Source organism: Leptonychotes weddellii, chromosome 16, assembly GCF_054177405.1.
Source record: "Leptonychotes weddellii isolate Sample4059 chromosome 16, ASM5417740v2, whole genome shotgun sequence".
NCBI classification, from domain to species: Eukaryota; Metazoa; Chordata; class Mammalia; order Carnivora; family Phocidae; genus Leptonychotes; species Leptonychotes weddellii.
Window position 1 is genome coordinate 35,855,073 of NC_138384.1, and position 17,599 is coordinate 35,872,671.

Genomic DNA, 17,599 nt, shown 5'->3' on the forward strand with positions numbered 1-17,599 from the left:
ATATATATATATATATAAACAGTTTTTTCTGAAATGCTTGAGAGTAACTTGCAGACATAATGCCCTTCTTCCTCGAAATACTTCAGTGTATATTTCCTAAAAACATTCATTTACTCCACTACAGTAACATCATAAAAACCAGGAAATCAACACTGAAGCAATACTATAATCTAATCTAGACTATATTAAAATTTTGCCTATTTTCCCACTAACGTCCTTTTCTGGTCAAAGATCCAATCCAGTATTATATGTTGTATTTAGTTGTCAAGTCTTTGCAGTCTTTTTAAATCTGGAACATATCTAGTTATTGTTTATTGAATGCTGAACTCTTGCAATGTTATATGTGGGAGGGTCTGGATTTTGTTGTCTTCCTTTAAAGAGTGTGGGCTTTTTTTGTTTTTTTCCCTTCTTCTTTGTAGACTCGTACATTGCTCATGGATCAACTTGATGCTTTTGAGGCTCACTTTTTACCTGCTGAGGGTGGGTCTGTAGTGACCTTTACTGAGAGGCTAGGCGAGCCAGCTACCAAGGCACGGTCCTTCTGGGCTCTTTCCTCAGGCTGCAGTGTTCCACAAGTTCTCTCCCTTGCTGTCAAGCCACAGGTCTCCCAGTGCTGACTGTTTGGCTCACGGCTCCCTGAACTTGTTTTCTGCCTGGCCTCAAGGAGTTTCACCCTTCTCTTTTGTTGAATACTAATCTGCTTCGGGTGCTCCACCCTGCCCTGTGAAGAGACTGTCTACAGACTGAAGGCAGAGGCAAACAACAGAAGGCACCTATTTATCTTTCTCCTGCCCAAGGTCACCGTGCCGCCTGCCATCTGTCAATAGTATCAATATGTGTTCTGTCTAGTTTTTGAGTCGTTTACAGTACGAGGGCCAGCCTGGTAGCAGTTATATTCCATCAGGCCCAGAAGCAATGGCTCTGATGGAATAATTCTTCCTTCAAGAAAAACCTTGTAACACATTCACCTTAAAACCTCATCTCATCACTCATTCAGCAAACAGTGAGAACTCTCTAAGTCATTATGGACATGACAACACAATGGTTTGCCATGATTTTATGATCTAACAACAGGTAGAAGTCTTCTCACACAAATGAACATAATATACTACACACAAAAACATAGTACAGGATAGAATGTTCTAGCTGCCTTAAGAGCTGTACAAACAAAAGTCTGCGATGATTTGAGGGAGAGAGATCATATCTGACTGGAGTAATCAGGGAAGGCTGTCACGGAGAATGTGGCATTTGCACAGGGCAAAACGGTGTGGGAAAGCAGTGGCCTGTCACTGGGCCTGCCTGTCTGTATCCTTTTTAAAGAGAACTGGCTCACCCACAGCCCTGCAGAAGGCCCTGGCCTAGGAAGCTTGTTTTGGATCATGTGACCCGAAGAACTTTAATTTTTTTGCTGTGGTTAAAAAAACATTATATTAAAGAAGTCAGTCACAAAAGACCACATGTTGGACGATCTTATTGATGTGAAATGTTCAGAACAGGCAAATCCATAGAGACAGAAAGTAGCTTTGTGGTTGCAGGAGCCAATGCAGGGGGTGGGGGAAAATGGGGAGTGACTGCTAACAGGTAGGAAATTTCTTGTTGTGATGAACTTTACAACTGACTGCAGTGATGGTTGCATGGTTCTGTGAAGACAGTAAAAATCACTGAACTGTGCACTTTAAATGGGTGAATTGAATATGTGAATTACATCTCAATGCTGTTATTTAAAAATTTAAACTTAAGTCCTACTTTAAAATCAGAAGCTCTTGAAGCTGCCTTGAATTCCCAGGAGCCACGTGAGAACAGATGTGCCCCTGGCTTCCCACCTTGATCCCAGCAGGAGCCAGTCAGCTGTGTATCCTGACATGTCAGATGCCCGGGCCCCCTCCCCGCCCCCATTCCTCACATGCACTACTCTCTAAGAGCAAGAACCTGACCTTCTGGCTCCTCTTGTTATTCCTCACAGTGGTTTGCTCGGTGAGTTTATTGAACTGAATTCTGCAATACCTCTTCTAAAGTAAAAACTAGTCTGCTTTCTTCTCTCTTTATATATGCCTATATTGTGAAAGCATTCCCACCACCAAGCTAAGTACACTCCCATCACCTCACATATTTACCTTTAAAAGAGAGAGAGAGAACATTTAAGTTCTACTCTCTTAGCAAATTTCAATTATACGATACAGCATGATCAACTATAATCATCACGTTTTACATTAATCCTCAGATCTTACTCATAACTGAAAGTGTGTACCCCAGCCTGTCCCTATTTCCTCCACCCCCCAGCCCATGGCAACCACCACCGTACTGTTTCTGTAAGTTTGACTTTTTTTTTTTTTTAAGATTCCACATATAAGTGATACTATTCAGTATTTGTCTGTCTTTGTCTGGCTTATTGCCCTCCATGTTCATCTGTGTTGTTGCAAATGACAGTACTACCTTCTCTTTTAAGGCGGAGTAATAGTCCACTGTATGTATATACACCACATTACATATATATCAATCACATTTTTGTATATACATCACATTTTCTTTATCCATTCATCTGCTGGCAGACATGTGGGCTGTTTCCCTACCTTGGCTACTGTAAATAATATTTCAACAAACATACAAGTACAGCCATCTCTTCAAGATAGTGATCTTGTTTCCTCTGGACATCTACCCAGAAACGGAATTGCTCAATAGATGGTAGTTCTGTTTCTAATTTCTTGAGGAACCTCCACACTGTCTTCCACAGGGGCTGCACCAGCTTGCATTCCCCCGACAGTGTGTGAGGGCTCCTTTTCTCCACACCCTCACCAACACTTGCTACCTCTTCTCTTTTTAATAACAGACATGCTAACGGGTATGAGGTGACAGCAAATTATGATTTTAATTTGCATTTCCTTGCTGATTAATGATGTTGAGCACCTGTTGGTCATCTGTAGGTCTTCTTTGGAAAAATGGCTATTTAGGTCTGTTGCCCATTTTTAAATTGAGTTATTTATTTTTGTGCTATTGAATTGTATGAGTTCCTTGTATTTTTTGGATATTAATCCATTACTGGACATGTGGTTTGCAAATGTTTTCTCCCCTTCCATAAGCTGCCTTTTCATTTTGATGATGGTTACCTTTGCTGAGAAGTTTGATGAGCCCCATTGGTTTATTTTTGCTTTCAGTGCCATCACTTTTGGTGTCAAATCCAAAAAATCACCATCAAAACTGATGTCAAGGGGCGCCTGGGTGGCTCTGTCAGTTAAGCGTCTGCCCTTGGTTCAGGTCATGGTCCCAGTGTCCTGGAATTGAGCCCCATGTCGGGCTCCCTGCTCAGCAGGGAGTCTGCTCCTCCTGCCTCTGCCACCAGCACCCCCCCCACCAAACTGGTGCTCACTCTCTCTCTCTCAAAAAAAAAAAAAAAAAAAGACTGATGTCAAGGAGTTTTATGATTTCGGGTCTTACACTCAAGTCCTTAATTCATTTCCAGTTGATTTTGGGGTGCAGTGTAAGATAGGGGTCCAGTTTCATTCTTTTGCATGTGGACATCCAGTTTTTCCATCATTTATTGAAGAGACTGTCTTTTCCTCATACTATATTCTTGGCTCCTTTGTCAAAAATAAAGTAAGCATATATGCATGGGTTTATTTCTAGACCCTAAATTCTGTTCCATTGGTCTGTTTGTTTTTATGCCGGTATCATGCTGTTTTTGCTTACTATGGCTTTGTAATAGCTTAAAATCAGGAAGTGTGAGGTCTCCAGCTTTGTTCTTCTTTCTCAAGATTGCTTTGGCTATTCAGGGTCTTTTGTGATTCCATACAAATTTTAGGATTGTTTTATCTATTTCTGTGAAAAATGCCATTGGGATTTTGAAAGGACTGCATTGAATATGTAGATTACTTTGAGTAGTATGGACATTTTAATAATATTCTTTCCAATCTATGAGCACAGAAAATCTTTCCATTTATTTGTGTCTTCTTCAATTTCTTTCATCAGTGTTTTATTTATTTATTTTTTTGGTGTACAGATCTTTTACCTCCTTTGTAGATTTATTCCAAAGTATTTTATTCTCTTTGATGCTATTATAAATGAAATTTTTTTTCTTAATTCCTTTTTCCAATAGTTTGTTGTTAGTGTCTAGAAACAAAGCTGATTTTTGTATATTGATTTTTTTATCATGCAAATTTGTTGGATTAATTTATTAGTTCTCTTATGTTTTCTTATTATTAACTTGCCTGTTCATTTTAGCTTAGAGAAGTCTCTTTAAGGCCGGTTTAGTGGTGATGAACTCCTTCAGCTTATGCTTGTCTGGAAAACTCCCTGTCCTTCATTTTGGAAGGATAGCTTTGTCAGTTATTCTTGGTTGGCAGTTTTTTTGTTTCTGTTTTTAGCACTTTGAATATACCACTACTCCCTTCCGGCCTGTAAAGTTTCTGCTGAAAAATCTGCTGATAGTCCTATGGGAGTTCCTTTGTGTGTAATAAGTTGTTTTTCTCTTGCTGCTTTAAGATTGTTTCCTTGTCTTTAACTTTTGACAATTATTAAATTATATGTGTTATTAAATTATAATGTGTTTTGATGTGGGTGTCTTTGGGTTCTTCTTATTTGGAACTCTCTGAACTTCCTAGATCTGGATGTCTGTTTCTTTCGCCAGGTAAAAGAAATTTGTAGCCCTTACTTTTTTTTTTTTTTTAAGATTTTGTTTATTTGACAGAGAGAGACACAGCGAGAGAGGGAACACAAGCAGGGAGAGTGGGAGGGGGAGAAGCAGGCTTCCAGTGGACTGGGGAACCCGATGTGGGGCTCGATCCCAGGACCCTAGGATCATGACCTGAGCTGAAGGCAGACGCTTAATGACTGAGCCACCCAGGTGCCCCTGTAGCCCTTACTTCTTAAATAAGCTTTCTGCCCCTTTCTCAATCTCCTCCTTCTGGGACCCCTGTAATCCACTTGATAGTGGCCCATCACTCTTTTTCAGTTTCTTTTTGCTTCTCTGAGCAGATGAATTCCACTGCCCTGTCTTCAATTCATGGATTCTTTCTTCCACTTGCTCTAGTTTGTGGTTGAACCCCTCTGTTGAATTTTTCGGTTGAGGTAGTATAGTCTTTAGCTCTATGATTTCTGCTTGGTACTTTTTAGTTTTTCTATCTCTGTTGAAATTCTCACTTGGTTCATGCTCTCTTGACCTCGGTAAGCATCTTTATGACTGTTATTTTGAACTCTCTATCGAGTAAATCACTTATCTGTACTTCATTAAAATCAGTTCCTGATCTTTTTGTTTGGAACACACTCCCCTTTTCCTGCATTTTCCTTGACTTTCTGTGTTGGTGCATTAGGAAAAACAGCCCACCTCTCCCAGTTTTGACAGACTGGTCTCCTTAAGAGATGAATGAGCCTCATCAATCAGCCCGGCCTGAGCTCCTGGTTGCCTCTCAAACATCTGTGACTGTTTAAGCCACTGTCCTCGTTCTTAGTGGCTCCCAGTAGTTGAGGGTGTACCAGAACTCATTACTTTCCCGAAAGGGAAGACTGTCTTCAGCTCCTAGATGCAGGCTGCTTGGAAACCAGACCTCAGGCAGCAGCTGGGAAAGTATGCAGTCAAACCCCTTCCAGAGAAAAAGCAGGACATGGGTGTTCCTGCTTGCTCCCCCTATGCTGAACCCAGTGTGGGGCCACAGAGGGGTGCTCCCACACCTGTTGCAAAACTGCTTCTTTGTTTGCTAGTCCTGTGGGAATCATGAACTGAAGTCCCACTGGCTATGAGAGCTAGGTGATTTGGGGGGCCTGTGAAAACTAGTCTGCTTTCTTTCTAAAGTAGGTACACCAACAAACAACAGCTATACCCTTGAGGAACAGGACTAAGAATGGAGCCGCTGACATGGACTTTTACTCCTTAACTTTATATACTTCTGTATTGTTCCCAGGTTTTGTTTGTTTTGTTTGTTTGTTTTACAAAGAGTCTTTATTGCTTTTGAGAAAGGGGGAAGGGAAGGAAGAGATGAAAGGAGGACACAGAAAGGTCCCCAGAAAGACTGTGTTTTGGATGTGCTTTTTTTTATGCCAAATAATAATAAATACGAACCCTTCAAGATTAGAAAGCAATTCAACAGTAAAGCCTAAAAAATCAGAAAACTGACATTTTAAAATTGAAAACATTACCTCTTCCTTGGACAAATGCCTGAATTTTGTCTGATATCTACTCAATTCTACATTTAAACGATGGACAGTCATTTTTAACCCGTCATTTTCATCCACCAGTTCTTGAGCTTGTTTTCTTAGATAAAGTAGCTCAGAGGCAGCAACTACTGAAAAAAAAAAAAATTAGTATTAGAAGAACTTACACCAAAATGATCAAGATTTTATTTTATTTTATTTTTTTTTTTAAAGATTTTATTTATTTATCTGAGACAGAGAGAATGAGAGAGACAGAGAGCACACGAGAGGGGGGAGGGTCAGAGGGAGAAGCAGGCTCCCTGCCGAGCAGGGAGCCCGATGCGGGACTCGATCCAGGGACTCCAGGATCATGACCTGAGCCGAAGGCAGTCGCTTAACCAACTGAGCCACCCAGGCGCCCCATGATCAAGATTTTATATAAATTGCCAATCATCTGATCTTTTTTCCCTTTTGGGCTCATAGAACCAGTGGAGGACAGATTGTATAGATATTAATGAATAAAAGTTACTAAGTATTCTTTAACACTGAATAGTCAACAGTGTTTTGGAAGTTTGTGCATGTACAATTAAAATAAAATGAGGGGTGCCTGGGTGGCTCAGTCATTAAGCATCTGCCTTTGGCTCAGGTCATGATCCCAGGGTCTTGGGATCAAGCCCTGCATTGGGCTCCCTGCTCCGTGGGAAGCCTGCTTCTCCCTCTCCCACATCCCCTGCTTGTGTTCCCTTTCCTGCTGTGTCTCTTTCTGTCAAATAAACAAATAAAATCTAAAAAAATAATAAAAATAAAATAAAATAAAATGCAAACTTTAGATTGGAAAGAAAAATCATTGTCTCAGATGATATACAGTATGTGCCTTGAAAGCCATATAAGATAAATGGAAAATTTATTAGATCTAAGAACTTTTCCATAGAATAATAATGTCCTATTAGAAAACATAACAGAAAATAGATTCCAAAAAGTAATAGCACAAATAATATAAAGTTGCAGAAATAAATGTGCCTAACACAAGAAATACAGAGTCTGAAGAAGACTACAATGCTTTTCTTAAGGCCATAATATTATAAATAGATCGATGTATACACAAAACATTAGTGATTATTTATATAACCTTAGAGTTAAAAAGGACTTGAAAGGGCATAAGTCATAACAGAAAAATATCCTATATTTAACTGAGTTATCAACAAATGGAGAAACCATTACATACATGAAAAAGGGCCAAAATCCCTAACATGTAAAGAGCTCCTATAAATCAGTAAGAAAAAAAAAAATCAAGGTATATCAATTTATTTATTTATTTATTTTAAAAAAGGATTCGTTTTTTCTTTTCTTTTTTTTTTTTTAAGATTTTATTCACGAGGCTAAGTGCCTTTGGCTCAGGTCATAATCCCAGGGGTCATGGGATTGAGGCCCACATTGGGCTCCCTGCTCAGCAGGGAGCCTGCTTCTCCCTCTCCTTCTACTGCTCCCCCTGCTTGTGCTCTCTTGCTCTGTCAAATAAATAAACTAAATCTTAAAAAATAAATAAAGATTTAATTTATTTATTTGTCAGAGAGACGAGAGAGAGAAAGGGAGAGAGAGAGAGCACAAGCAGGGAGGGCGGCAGGCAGAGGGAGAAGCAGGCTCTGCGCTGAGCAAGGAACCTGATGCGGGACTCAATCCCAGGACCCTGGGATCATGACCTGAGCCAAAGGCAGATGCTTAAGCAACTGAGCCACCCAGGCATCCCAGTATCTCAAATTAAAATGGGAAAATTTATGAAAGAGAAAATGACCTGCAAAGATATAAAAAAAAAAAAAAATACTCAAGCTCATCAATAGTAAAATAAATACAAATAAAATTAAAATAGGATTTCCTCCCTGACCTTTTTGCTTGTCAAATTAGTAAGGAAAATGTAATCCTTATCACTGCTAAGTATGTGGAGAAAGCAGCACTTTCTAAAAGATTTATTTATTTTAGAGAGAGAGAGAGTGAGAGAGTGTGTGCGTGTGTGGGAGTGGGGATGGGGGGATAGGGCAGAGGGAGAGAGAGAATCTCAAACAGACTCCACGCAGAGTGCAGAGCCCAACGCGGGGCTTGATCTCATGAAGAGGCACTTTTATATGCTGTTCATGGGAATAAAAAACTGATATGAAATGTATGTAAGATACTATGCTAAGCATAAAGAACCAAAACAAGTATTGGAATTTCTTTGGCATAATAATGATATAGCAGATAAAATCAAATTTTAACAAGGATATTAATGGAAGAACCTTAAATATTATAATGCAATATCAACAACAACATAAGCAAGTATCACAACATAAAATACTAGCTTTCAAATAAATAAGAAAATTAGTGAATTCTTGTTTATTCCTTTAATAAAAGAACTGTGTAGTTATCCCCACCTTCCTGAGGGGAGGCTTTCTCAGCCTCTTTCAACTTTCGGTTTTCTTTTTCCGTTCTTTTCAGTTTTAATTGTAGTTCTTTCATTGCTTGTTTTATTAGGTTAAGTTCAAGAGTAAGGGTTTGATTTGCATTGCTTAGAAACACATTTTCTTCTTTTAATTCCTTGAACTTTTCTTTGGTTATTTCTATACATCTTTGCTGTGTTCTACCAGTTATATCTGGAAAGGTACAGAGAAAAAGTTTTTAAATTTTAATTTTTACAATTTTACATCAAAATTATAAAAGACTTTACAAAAAAAACACAAAAAACAAAGAAACAACCACCCGAGTCACTTCTTCATGTCAGGCCTCGTGCTAGGTCCTTCAGTCCCTGCAAGGAGAATGGCCAGTTCAGGAGAGAGCAGCTGATCTGCCGAGGCCACAGTAAGCCACAGGGAAAGAGGTGGGAGAGGGAGAGGCAGGAGCCCAGCGAGGCCCTTGCATATCATAATACGGAAAGCGGAGGTTCTGTCCTGCAGGCCACCAGGAGCCAGGAAAGGCTTTTAAGCAGAGGTGTGAAAAAGAAGTCTCTACTCTCAGATGAGCCCCTGTGGCTAGCAGTGAAGAAAGTGACCGGGAGTGAAGCCCAGCCCAGAGGGGAAGCCAGTCTGGAGGCCCCCAGAGCGGGGGCAGAGAGGAAGGGACAGATGAAGGACTCAGGGGCTCAACCCCGACAGGGCTCAGCAGCTGACTGGGTGTGGGCAGTGAGGGAGGGGCAAATCAAGGAGGCCTACAGCCACCTGTGGTCTGGAAGACACTTAGCCCGACAAGGAACACAAATGCAGCAGGGAAGGCGAGCTCAGTTTAGGACACGGGCCATGCTCTGAAGGTGGCCTCAGCTGGAGACACCGAGCAGCTGTGGACATCAGGGAGAGGAGACGCCAGAGGTCACAAAGGATTTTAAGAAGGAGTTTTAGCAAGAGAGATTGGAGGAGAACAGAGAACGATGTTCCATGGAGAGATATGCTGACAGAAGTCAAAGGAGGTAAGGACCACAATGGGCTCCCCAGCCAGGGCATGCCTCCGACTGAAGGTGGAGGCAGAAGCAGAGCTTCTTGGGAGCAGACCAGGGTGGGAGGACTGGTGGCTCCAGAGAGTGGATTGGCCCACAACGCAGCGGGGCAAGCAAGGGCTAGCGGTAGGACCGGCGGCTCCAGATAAGCCTCCCCGACCCTTGATACATCCTATCCAATCCCTAGGACATGAAAGGGTAGTCTAAGAAATGAGTAACTCCACAGCTCCACTGAAAACAAGAGGGGAACTCGGAGGCATCCCAGAAAGAAAACGTTTGAGACTGGATTGAAGATGGGAGCTATGGCCTAAAATATGCCAGGAGAGGTCAGCTAGAAAAGTGCCAGAGTGCTTCCCGGCCCGGGCTTGGCCCTGGCACGTGATGGGGACACAAAGTGGCCCCCATTTGCAGACACTGGCCTCCCAGTGTCTGAGCACATCCCATGGGGACATCCATCCACCATTCACTGTCTGAATGTTTACACCCTCTCTTTTAGAGCAAACATGGAAGTTCAGCAGGTGCCCCTTTCCCAATTTCAGTAACGGGACAGAAGCAACAGCCTTTACAGGGGAAAAAAAGTGACCTTTATTTTAGACAAGATGATTCTGGGCATTCTCCGAAATTATAAGCTTTTCATCATAATTAAATTCAAAAGGCAAATACCTGGGGAGGGTGGAGGCTTTTCACATAATGGTGGTTTTTCATCCTAGGGAAGAAAAAACATGAGTAATGAATTAAGAGTCTTAGCATCTTCTAAAACGGGATTGGCATGAGCAGCTGGGTCATCGTATATCAAATATTTAAATACATTTTTTTCTCTTCACTTTGGCTCTTGTACTTCTTAGTCTGCTTTAGCTTTAGAAACTCTAATATCCATTGTTTCTTTTAACTGAAACTTAAACTTCAAGGGTCTTGCCCTTGTGGTGGCTTCTCTGAGGCACTAAAGGAAGTCCTGTTCAGGCTTTCTTCCTGACTTTTTGCCTGTGAGTTCAGCCACTGTGTTTTCACATGTAGGTCTCAAGAGGGACAGGCCATCAGTTCACGTTCAGAAGCATGAGACAGGACTGCAGGTGCTGAGCAGAGATGCACAAAGCAAATTCTAACTGGGATAGACAAAAAGACCCCATATGCCGTAGAGAAGCACATTTCTTTTTTTTTCTTTTTTTTTTTTTTTTTAAAGATTTTATTTATTTATTTGCGAGAGAGAGAATGAAAGACAGAGAGCATGAGAGGGAGGAGGGTCAGAGGGAGAAGCAGACTCCCTGTCGAGCAGGGAGCCCGATGCGGGACTCGATCCCGGGACTCCAGGATCATGACCTGAGCCGAAGGCAGTCGCTTAACCAACTGAGCCACCCAGGCGCCCCGAGAAGCACATTTCTAAGTCGGGTTGAGAAAAGAGTATGATCTTTCTTTTCAACCCAAAAGTTAGAGGAAAGGGAAAGCTATGAACTTTTGTTCATTTTTCCATTGCACATCGTTCATTTTTCCATTACACATCGGTCTGATATTAAGTTTCTAATTTCTGCTGAAAAAGTAAATAAGGTTATAAATGAACTCTACTGAGAAATCTTTAATTTTTAAATTCCTATGACATTGAAGGATTAAAACCTAAGTTAAAACTATTTCCATGTTTGCAAAAAAAGGGAAAAAACTATTTCCACATTTGCAAATTTGTTAGTCTATTCATTCTGCAAATTACATATGTGATTTTTAACCACTCAATGCATTACATTCATTTTTAAACTATGGAAAATCTGAGTTTCTTCATATTTCAGAAGTATTTTATTTTATTATTTTTTTTTTAGAGAGAGAGAGAGTGCATGCACATGCAGGCGCATGTGCACACACACGTGTTTGGGGGGGTAGGAGCAGAGAGAGAGGGAGAGAATTTTAAGCAGACTCTGTGCTTAGTGCAGAGCCCAATGCAGGGCTCAATCTCACAACCCTGAGATCATGACCTGAGCCAAAATCAAGAGTCAGATACTTAATCAACTGAGCCACTCAGGTGCCCCTCAAAAGTATTAAAAAAAAAAAACAAACAACATTTAATGGGAAAGGACTCTTAAGGCAAGGTGTCCCCCCTCCCTCAATAAATCACAAAAAATTTTTTTAAATCATGGAGGAAATTCTATTTATTGAGAAAACTGGTTTTTAAAAAAATGAATCTTACCTTTAAATTCAGAACAGAATGTTTATCATCTGATTAAAAAAAAAGAGAGAAGAAAACTTTTTTTAAAGCAGATAAAGACATCTGACAACTCAGAAGAGCATGATCATAGGAACTTGCCTGCTACCGATGAGCTGAACAAGGCCCGAGGTGGGGACAGCCTTCGCAAGGTTACACAGCAAGCTGGTCCGGATAAGGCAGGGGGCCTCACTGAACTGCTCATCTCTCTTCTGTTAATTTGGGAGCACCTCCAGTAGCTCCCATGATTACAGAACCAGGGCCAAGTCCTTGGGAGTGACTCTGAGCCCTCCCTGCCTTTCCAACACGGCCCTATCCCCTATTACCCAAATGTGCCCCAAATGTACCACCCGCTGTTCCCCAGATATGCCAAGGCTCCACTCCTCTCTGCCTAGAAGTAGCATCTGACCTGGTCAGACAAATAGTTGTTCCTTGAAGCAAACCACCTTGGCGATACAAAAGCAAACAAATCTTGCTCAGTTATTCTCCATTTACAAATACACATTCGGGATGAAGGCACTCCCTGAGGAGGGTAATCTTATGCCCTAGTGTGCCTTGTGCCCTTTGTCATTGTGAAAAGTTGGTTGTTGTTAGTTTCTACAGTCAATTTACAGAGCAAAAATAACTGGATGAAAATAAATTAGAAACAAATATGCAAAATCCAACAGAATTCAGAAACATGGACAAAAATCATAAAAGATTGTAAATCTACTTCCTGGTTCATTACAATTTGTACCAACACTTGAATGACAACCACTGAAGAAATCATTTTTGACCGAAATGTCATCTTGCCTCACTATCTGCAACTAAACATCTGATCAAATGTCCTGGGGCAGTTTAGACTGGCACACCCATTGAAATCCTGCCTTGTCCTCCCAAATACGGCCTAACAAAGCCTCCTCTACCTGCCACCTTTTCCAGCCAGCAATGTTGACTGCTCTCCTGGCCTTTGTGCTACTTCTGCCATGCGCCTCCGCCCCGGACTACAGCTCCCCAGCTGCACGTCCTGCCCTGCAAATGGGATGGGAGGGGAGGGGCCCATGGCTCCGTCATCTCTGGCACACAGTAGGTGAGCATCTGATGAGCAAATGTTTAAACTGATACAAAAAGATTTTGCATTTTTATTTTTATGTTTTTAAAGATTTTATTTATTTACTTGACAGAGCGAGACACAGCGAGAGAGGGAACACAAGCAGGGGGAGTGGGAGAGGGAGAAGCAGGCTTCCCGCTGAGCAGGGAGCCCGATGCGGGGCTCGATCCCAGGACCCTGGGACCATGACCTGAGCCGAAGGCAGCCGCTTAATGACTGAGCCACCCAGGCACCCCAAGATTTTGCATTTTTATTTATTGTTCTTTTTTTTTATTGTTTATTTATTTTTGCAATAGTCTTTGCTTTGGTATCTTACAATTCTGCATCAGACCTACTGCCTTCATATTTAATGAACTCTTGGATGTCTCTCCCCTTAAATTCTTCACCAGACAAAACTGGGGAAGGGCAGGGGATTCACGAGTAAGAATGGCAAAATGCTGCTGGCAATAGAGGGTGGCTGGTAGCCACAAGGGATTTCCGCTGACCACTTTCTTTACTTTTGTACGTTTGTAAGGTCTCATGATAAAACATTTTAAAAAGGGCAATTCAGGGGCACCTGGGTGGCTCAGTCATTAAGCGTCTGCCTTCGGCTCAGGTCATGGTCCCAGGGTCCTGGGATCGAGCCCCGCATTGGGCTCCGTGCTCAGCGGGGAGCCTGCTTCTCCCTCTCCCACTCCCTCTGCTTGTGTTCCCTCTCTCGCTGTGTCTCTCTCTGTCAAATAAATAAAATATCAAAAAAAAAAAAAAAAAGGCAATTCACCTAGTTTTCTAAAGAAAATCATCATCTCTATTGTATCTTAGTCATCAACTTTTCAGAAAAAAGAGCCAGAATCGGCATCACCCAAGTTCACTTTGGTACTTAATGTATGTACAGTATGTTGGGCTCTGGGTATATATTTTATTTCCTGTTTTCTCATTGATCATTTCTCAAAAACATTTCCAGACTCCTTGCCCTTCTCATTTCTACAGTCTGCCAGACAAGTGGTATAAGCTATTCAAATAACAGCAAAAGTCTCCCATCCTGGGCATCCTACTGTGTACAGGATGCCTCGTTAGGCACCACCCCCATCCTCATAGAGAAGCCACACCATGTGAGCATAGTCTTGCTGTCAAAAATGCTAGTAATACAGATAAATCAAAACTCCCCCATGATCCTAATCCTCTGAACCTTTCCCCTCCCAAGAGGTAACCATGGTTATCAACTGGGTATGTTTCCTTTCAGATATATTTGAACATATAAAACATTAAAAAGTCAAACACACAACCCCTCCTTCCACCTCCTTTATGTATAATAGACATTAGAGGATAGGGAGGGAGAATAACATGTGCATAGGTCCAGCGGCAGAAGGGAACATCATGCAGTTGAAGAAGTAAGAGAACCCCGGTGTGGCTGGAGAATGGCCAGCAGGTCTGGTAGGCTATAGGAAACCAGTGAAGAGATCTAAGTAAAAAGGGTGTGGGGGCCCATGGGGGGCAGACAGGGATACTACTAGATACTACTTCGTGTTTTGACAAGATTCTCTGGCTGCTACCACAGGAAGAGACAGTGGGCAGTCCATATGTACCCATATATCTGCTGGGTGTAACACACAACAAAGGGTCCTGGAAGCAGGCGGGCAGGGCATGACTACTTAGAAGAGCAAAGGGCCTAGACCGGCCTTGGGGACCCCAACATTTACTGGGCAGGGAGAGGAAGATGAGCCTGCAAAGGAGATGAAGAAGGGTTACCCAGAGAGGCACGAGGAGACAAGGAGCACGAGATGTCATGAAGCCAAGAGGGAGATGGATTTTAAGACAGCGGGAGCAATCCTCTGTGTGGAGGCTCCTGAGAAGCCACAGAAGATGAAGCCAGAACATCATCCACTGTGCCTGTCAGGATGAAGGTCAGCGGCTTGGGGGAGTCATGGAGACAGAGCGAGCCAAAGTGCAGTGGGTTCAGGGGGCGCCGTCAAATGAGGGAAGGGAGAAGGTGTGCAGAGAGCTGTCTTTTGATAAATTGGGCGATGGAGGAGAAAGAAAGCACAGTGGGGTGGGAGGGCATGACTGGGATCAGAGGAAGGCAGGGGACAGTGTCCATGAATCTGGCAGCTCCGACCAAGGGACTGGTATCTCGACCAAACGACTTCAGCCTCTGGTCTCCTTGGCCAATTATTGCTAGGGCGCAGGAGGGCGCACAGGGCTCACAGAGCTTCACAGCTTTGGCCTTTAGACAGGATTATCAGCCAGCATTTATGGAGGGTGCTGTGCTTCCCACTGTGACGGTATTTAATCCCTGTAAGAATCTGATGAGAGGTGCGCTCAGACTGAGCACAGGCGGGGTTAAATAACTTAGGAAAGCCTCTCGTTACCTGGAAATGACAGAGTTGAGAACCAAACCACTAAAAGCCAGAGATTCTGATGTGTTGTCCAAGGATCACCCACATCACACTTTCCAAACTGCTTGTTAAGAACACAGACCTTGGGCCCCAGCCTAGAGCCACTGCATTAGAATTGGGAGCTGGCGTGGGGCCTTTTCCACAAGTGTCCAGAGGCTTTTAATGCCCACCACAAAGCAAAAGCCACTGCAGGAGCCGGACTCCTCCCCAACCATGTGCTCCAGGCTCCTGTTAGCAGTGTGCCTCTCAGCTGCACTCCCCCTCCACCTGTGTACCTGCACCACCTGCCCCTTGCCAGGGGCGCAACGATGAGCTTCACCAGCAGAGGGCGCTGGAGATACACGGAGGAGGAAGAGGCCTGGGTGCCTCATCCCAGGGCTGTCTCCATCCCTCTCTCTGTCCTTTCTGCTCTCCGCCCGACCCCCCCCCACCCCCACCACGCCCCGGCACCCACTTCCCTTTCTCTAAATGGCCAGCCAGCACTTCCCACGGGTGGCTTCTTCCGGCACTCCCCTGGATAGGGCGGCTTTCCGGTGAGTTCTGTTAGCACGACACAGCTAACTTCTCCACTAGCCCGTGGGCCACTGCGACGCCATCCCCAGCATCGCATCTGGGCCTTGGGTGACCCTCCAAATGTGTTTCTTCCCTTGGGTGCCCTATGTATGCGTTAAGTGTAGGGGAGCGGCTCTTCCCTCTCTCTGCTACAGCTGTCTCCTCTAGACTTCTCTCTAGCCCTTCGCAGGCAACCGTGAAAGTTGATGCTTCTTTGTATTAAACTTTCCCTGTTCAGATCACCATGTGCTTTCTGTCTCCTGATTGGATTCTGACTCACAATAACACACCAGGCCATGGGCAGCACAGACGTTAGAAAACGGATGGACATGTGTAAACACAGGGAGATATTCAGGGTGTGTGTAAGAGAAGAGGAAGGTAACAAAATGATGTGTTTGTTACACCTGCATACATCCTAAGTTGTTACAATTATCTACGACAGTACAATTACGTGCATTTATGTATTTCAGCATTTCAGGGTTTTTGGGGTTTTTTTACAATGAGAAAGTATTACTTCTGTAATTTAAAAAGAGACTTTTTTTACACGAATTTAATATTCATATAGATTTTCCCACAGGGATAAAACATGCCACCTAACCAGCTGGTGCTTTCTGGTCCAGGTATTACAGGGCCGGCATTCTGTTTTCCAACTGGTCCCCGTGAGCCTGAGCAGCTCTGAGCGTCCTGACAAAGCAGCTGTCAGTGCCCACTGGGTGCCGGGTGTCCTCACCTGTACATGGAAGCAGCCTCTTAGGAAGCGGACAACTGTTCTGGAGCCATGGGGAAGGAGTGTGTAGAGCGTAGAGCCTGAGCCATGATCCTCCCTGCCACGTGCCCTCTCACGGCTGACAGAACGGACAAAATGGACTCTAAAGTGAGCGCCTGATACATTAGAGACAACCTAACATCCAGGCAAGCAGCCAGGGACTAACTTTTCTCCAGTGAAAACAGAACTCAGAATATTCCCACTTACAATCACAGGGCCATGGTGTGGAGCTACAATGGCTATATGTTCAAAAAATTAACCAATATTTATTGCCACAAAATGCTTTTATATATATATATGTATATATATATATATTTTTTTTTACCTTTTTCTTGTGTACGTTGTGTTGTAAGAGGCGAGCATGGAAACCCATCCTGGTCAGAAATATTTTCGTCATCTTCCCTGTCCACCCCATGTGACAGTGGGACCTTTTTGTTACAAAAGACAAAAGAACAAGTGATAAATGTTATCTGTATCAAATTTCCTCCTACCAAACTCAAATGTCTTATTCCATACCTCCTCCACAGCCACCTGCCGCTGAGACACAAAAGGACCACACCCAGCAGGGCTGGAGGAAACCTCAGCTCCCTCCGGAAAAGCCTGGTAGCAAAGGCAATGCCATCCAAGCTATGCTTAGGCTAAGTAGAACTCTGCGTCCCAGCCATGTCACCTGGGCCACTTGCCTTCCTCACTCCTGCCAGGGACCAGCCCAGGAAAGGGGGCTGCACCTAGCCCGCTCAGCACAGCACCCAGGACCACTCTAGCCGGGTACCGATGCCATGCTAGCCATCCCTATGTGGGCCGAGAACTGCCGAGCTGCCCTGGGAGAAGCCTCATCCAGGTCACTGTGTGGGCTCGAGGCCTGTCAGGTCTGCTAAGTTTGCCATCTGTGTGAGTTGTGTAAATGTTGTTTCCTGAGGGAACAGAACCCCCCCCGCCACTGTCCTGTGAGGGTGTCCTACGTAGGTACCCTGAATGGTGGCAGGGCTGCAGAGCTGGTCCTTACAGACCTCCCCGTGAGGAGCCTGAGACAGTCCCACTGGGGCAGAGGCTG

The 17,599-nt window shown here is 43.5% G+C and overlaps 1 protein-coding gene across 1 annotated transcript in view; it reads right to left on the minus strand.

Moving 5' to 3' along the window:
* The window catches only part of CEP89 (centrosomal protein 89), a 67,644-nt gene that overhangs the window by 31,401 nt on the left and 18,644 nt on the right, over positions 1-17,599 (minus strand). Inside the window, exons 5-9 of the mRNA XM_081807892.1 lie at positions 16,871-16,973; positions 11,748-11,776; positions 10,241-10,283; positions 8,526-8,744; positions 5,921-6,269 (exon numbers count right to left, since the gene is read on the minus strand). Of these exons, the coding sequence (XP_081664018.1) occupies positions 5,921-6,269; positions 8,526-8,744; positions 10,241-10,283; positions 11,748-11,776; positions 16,871-16,973 (743 nt within the window). The remainder of the gene's footprint in view (positions 1-5,920; positions 6,270-8,525; positions 8,745-10,240; positions 10,284-11,747; positions 11,777-16,870; positions 16,974-17,599) is intronic.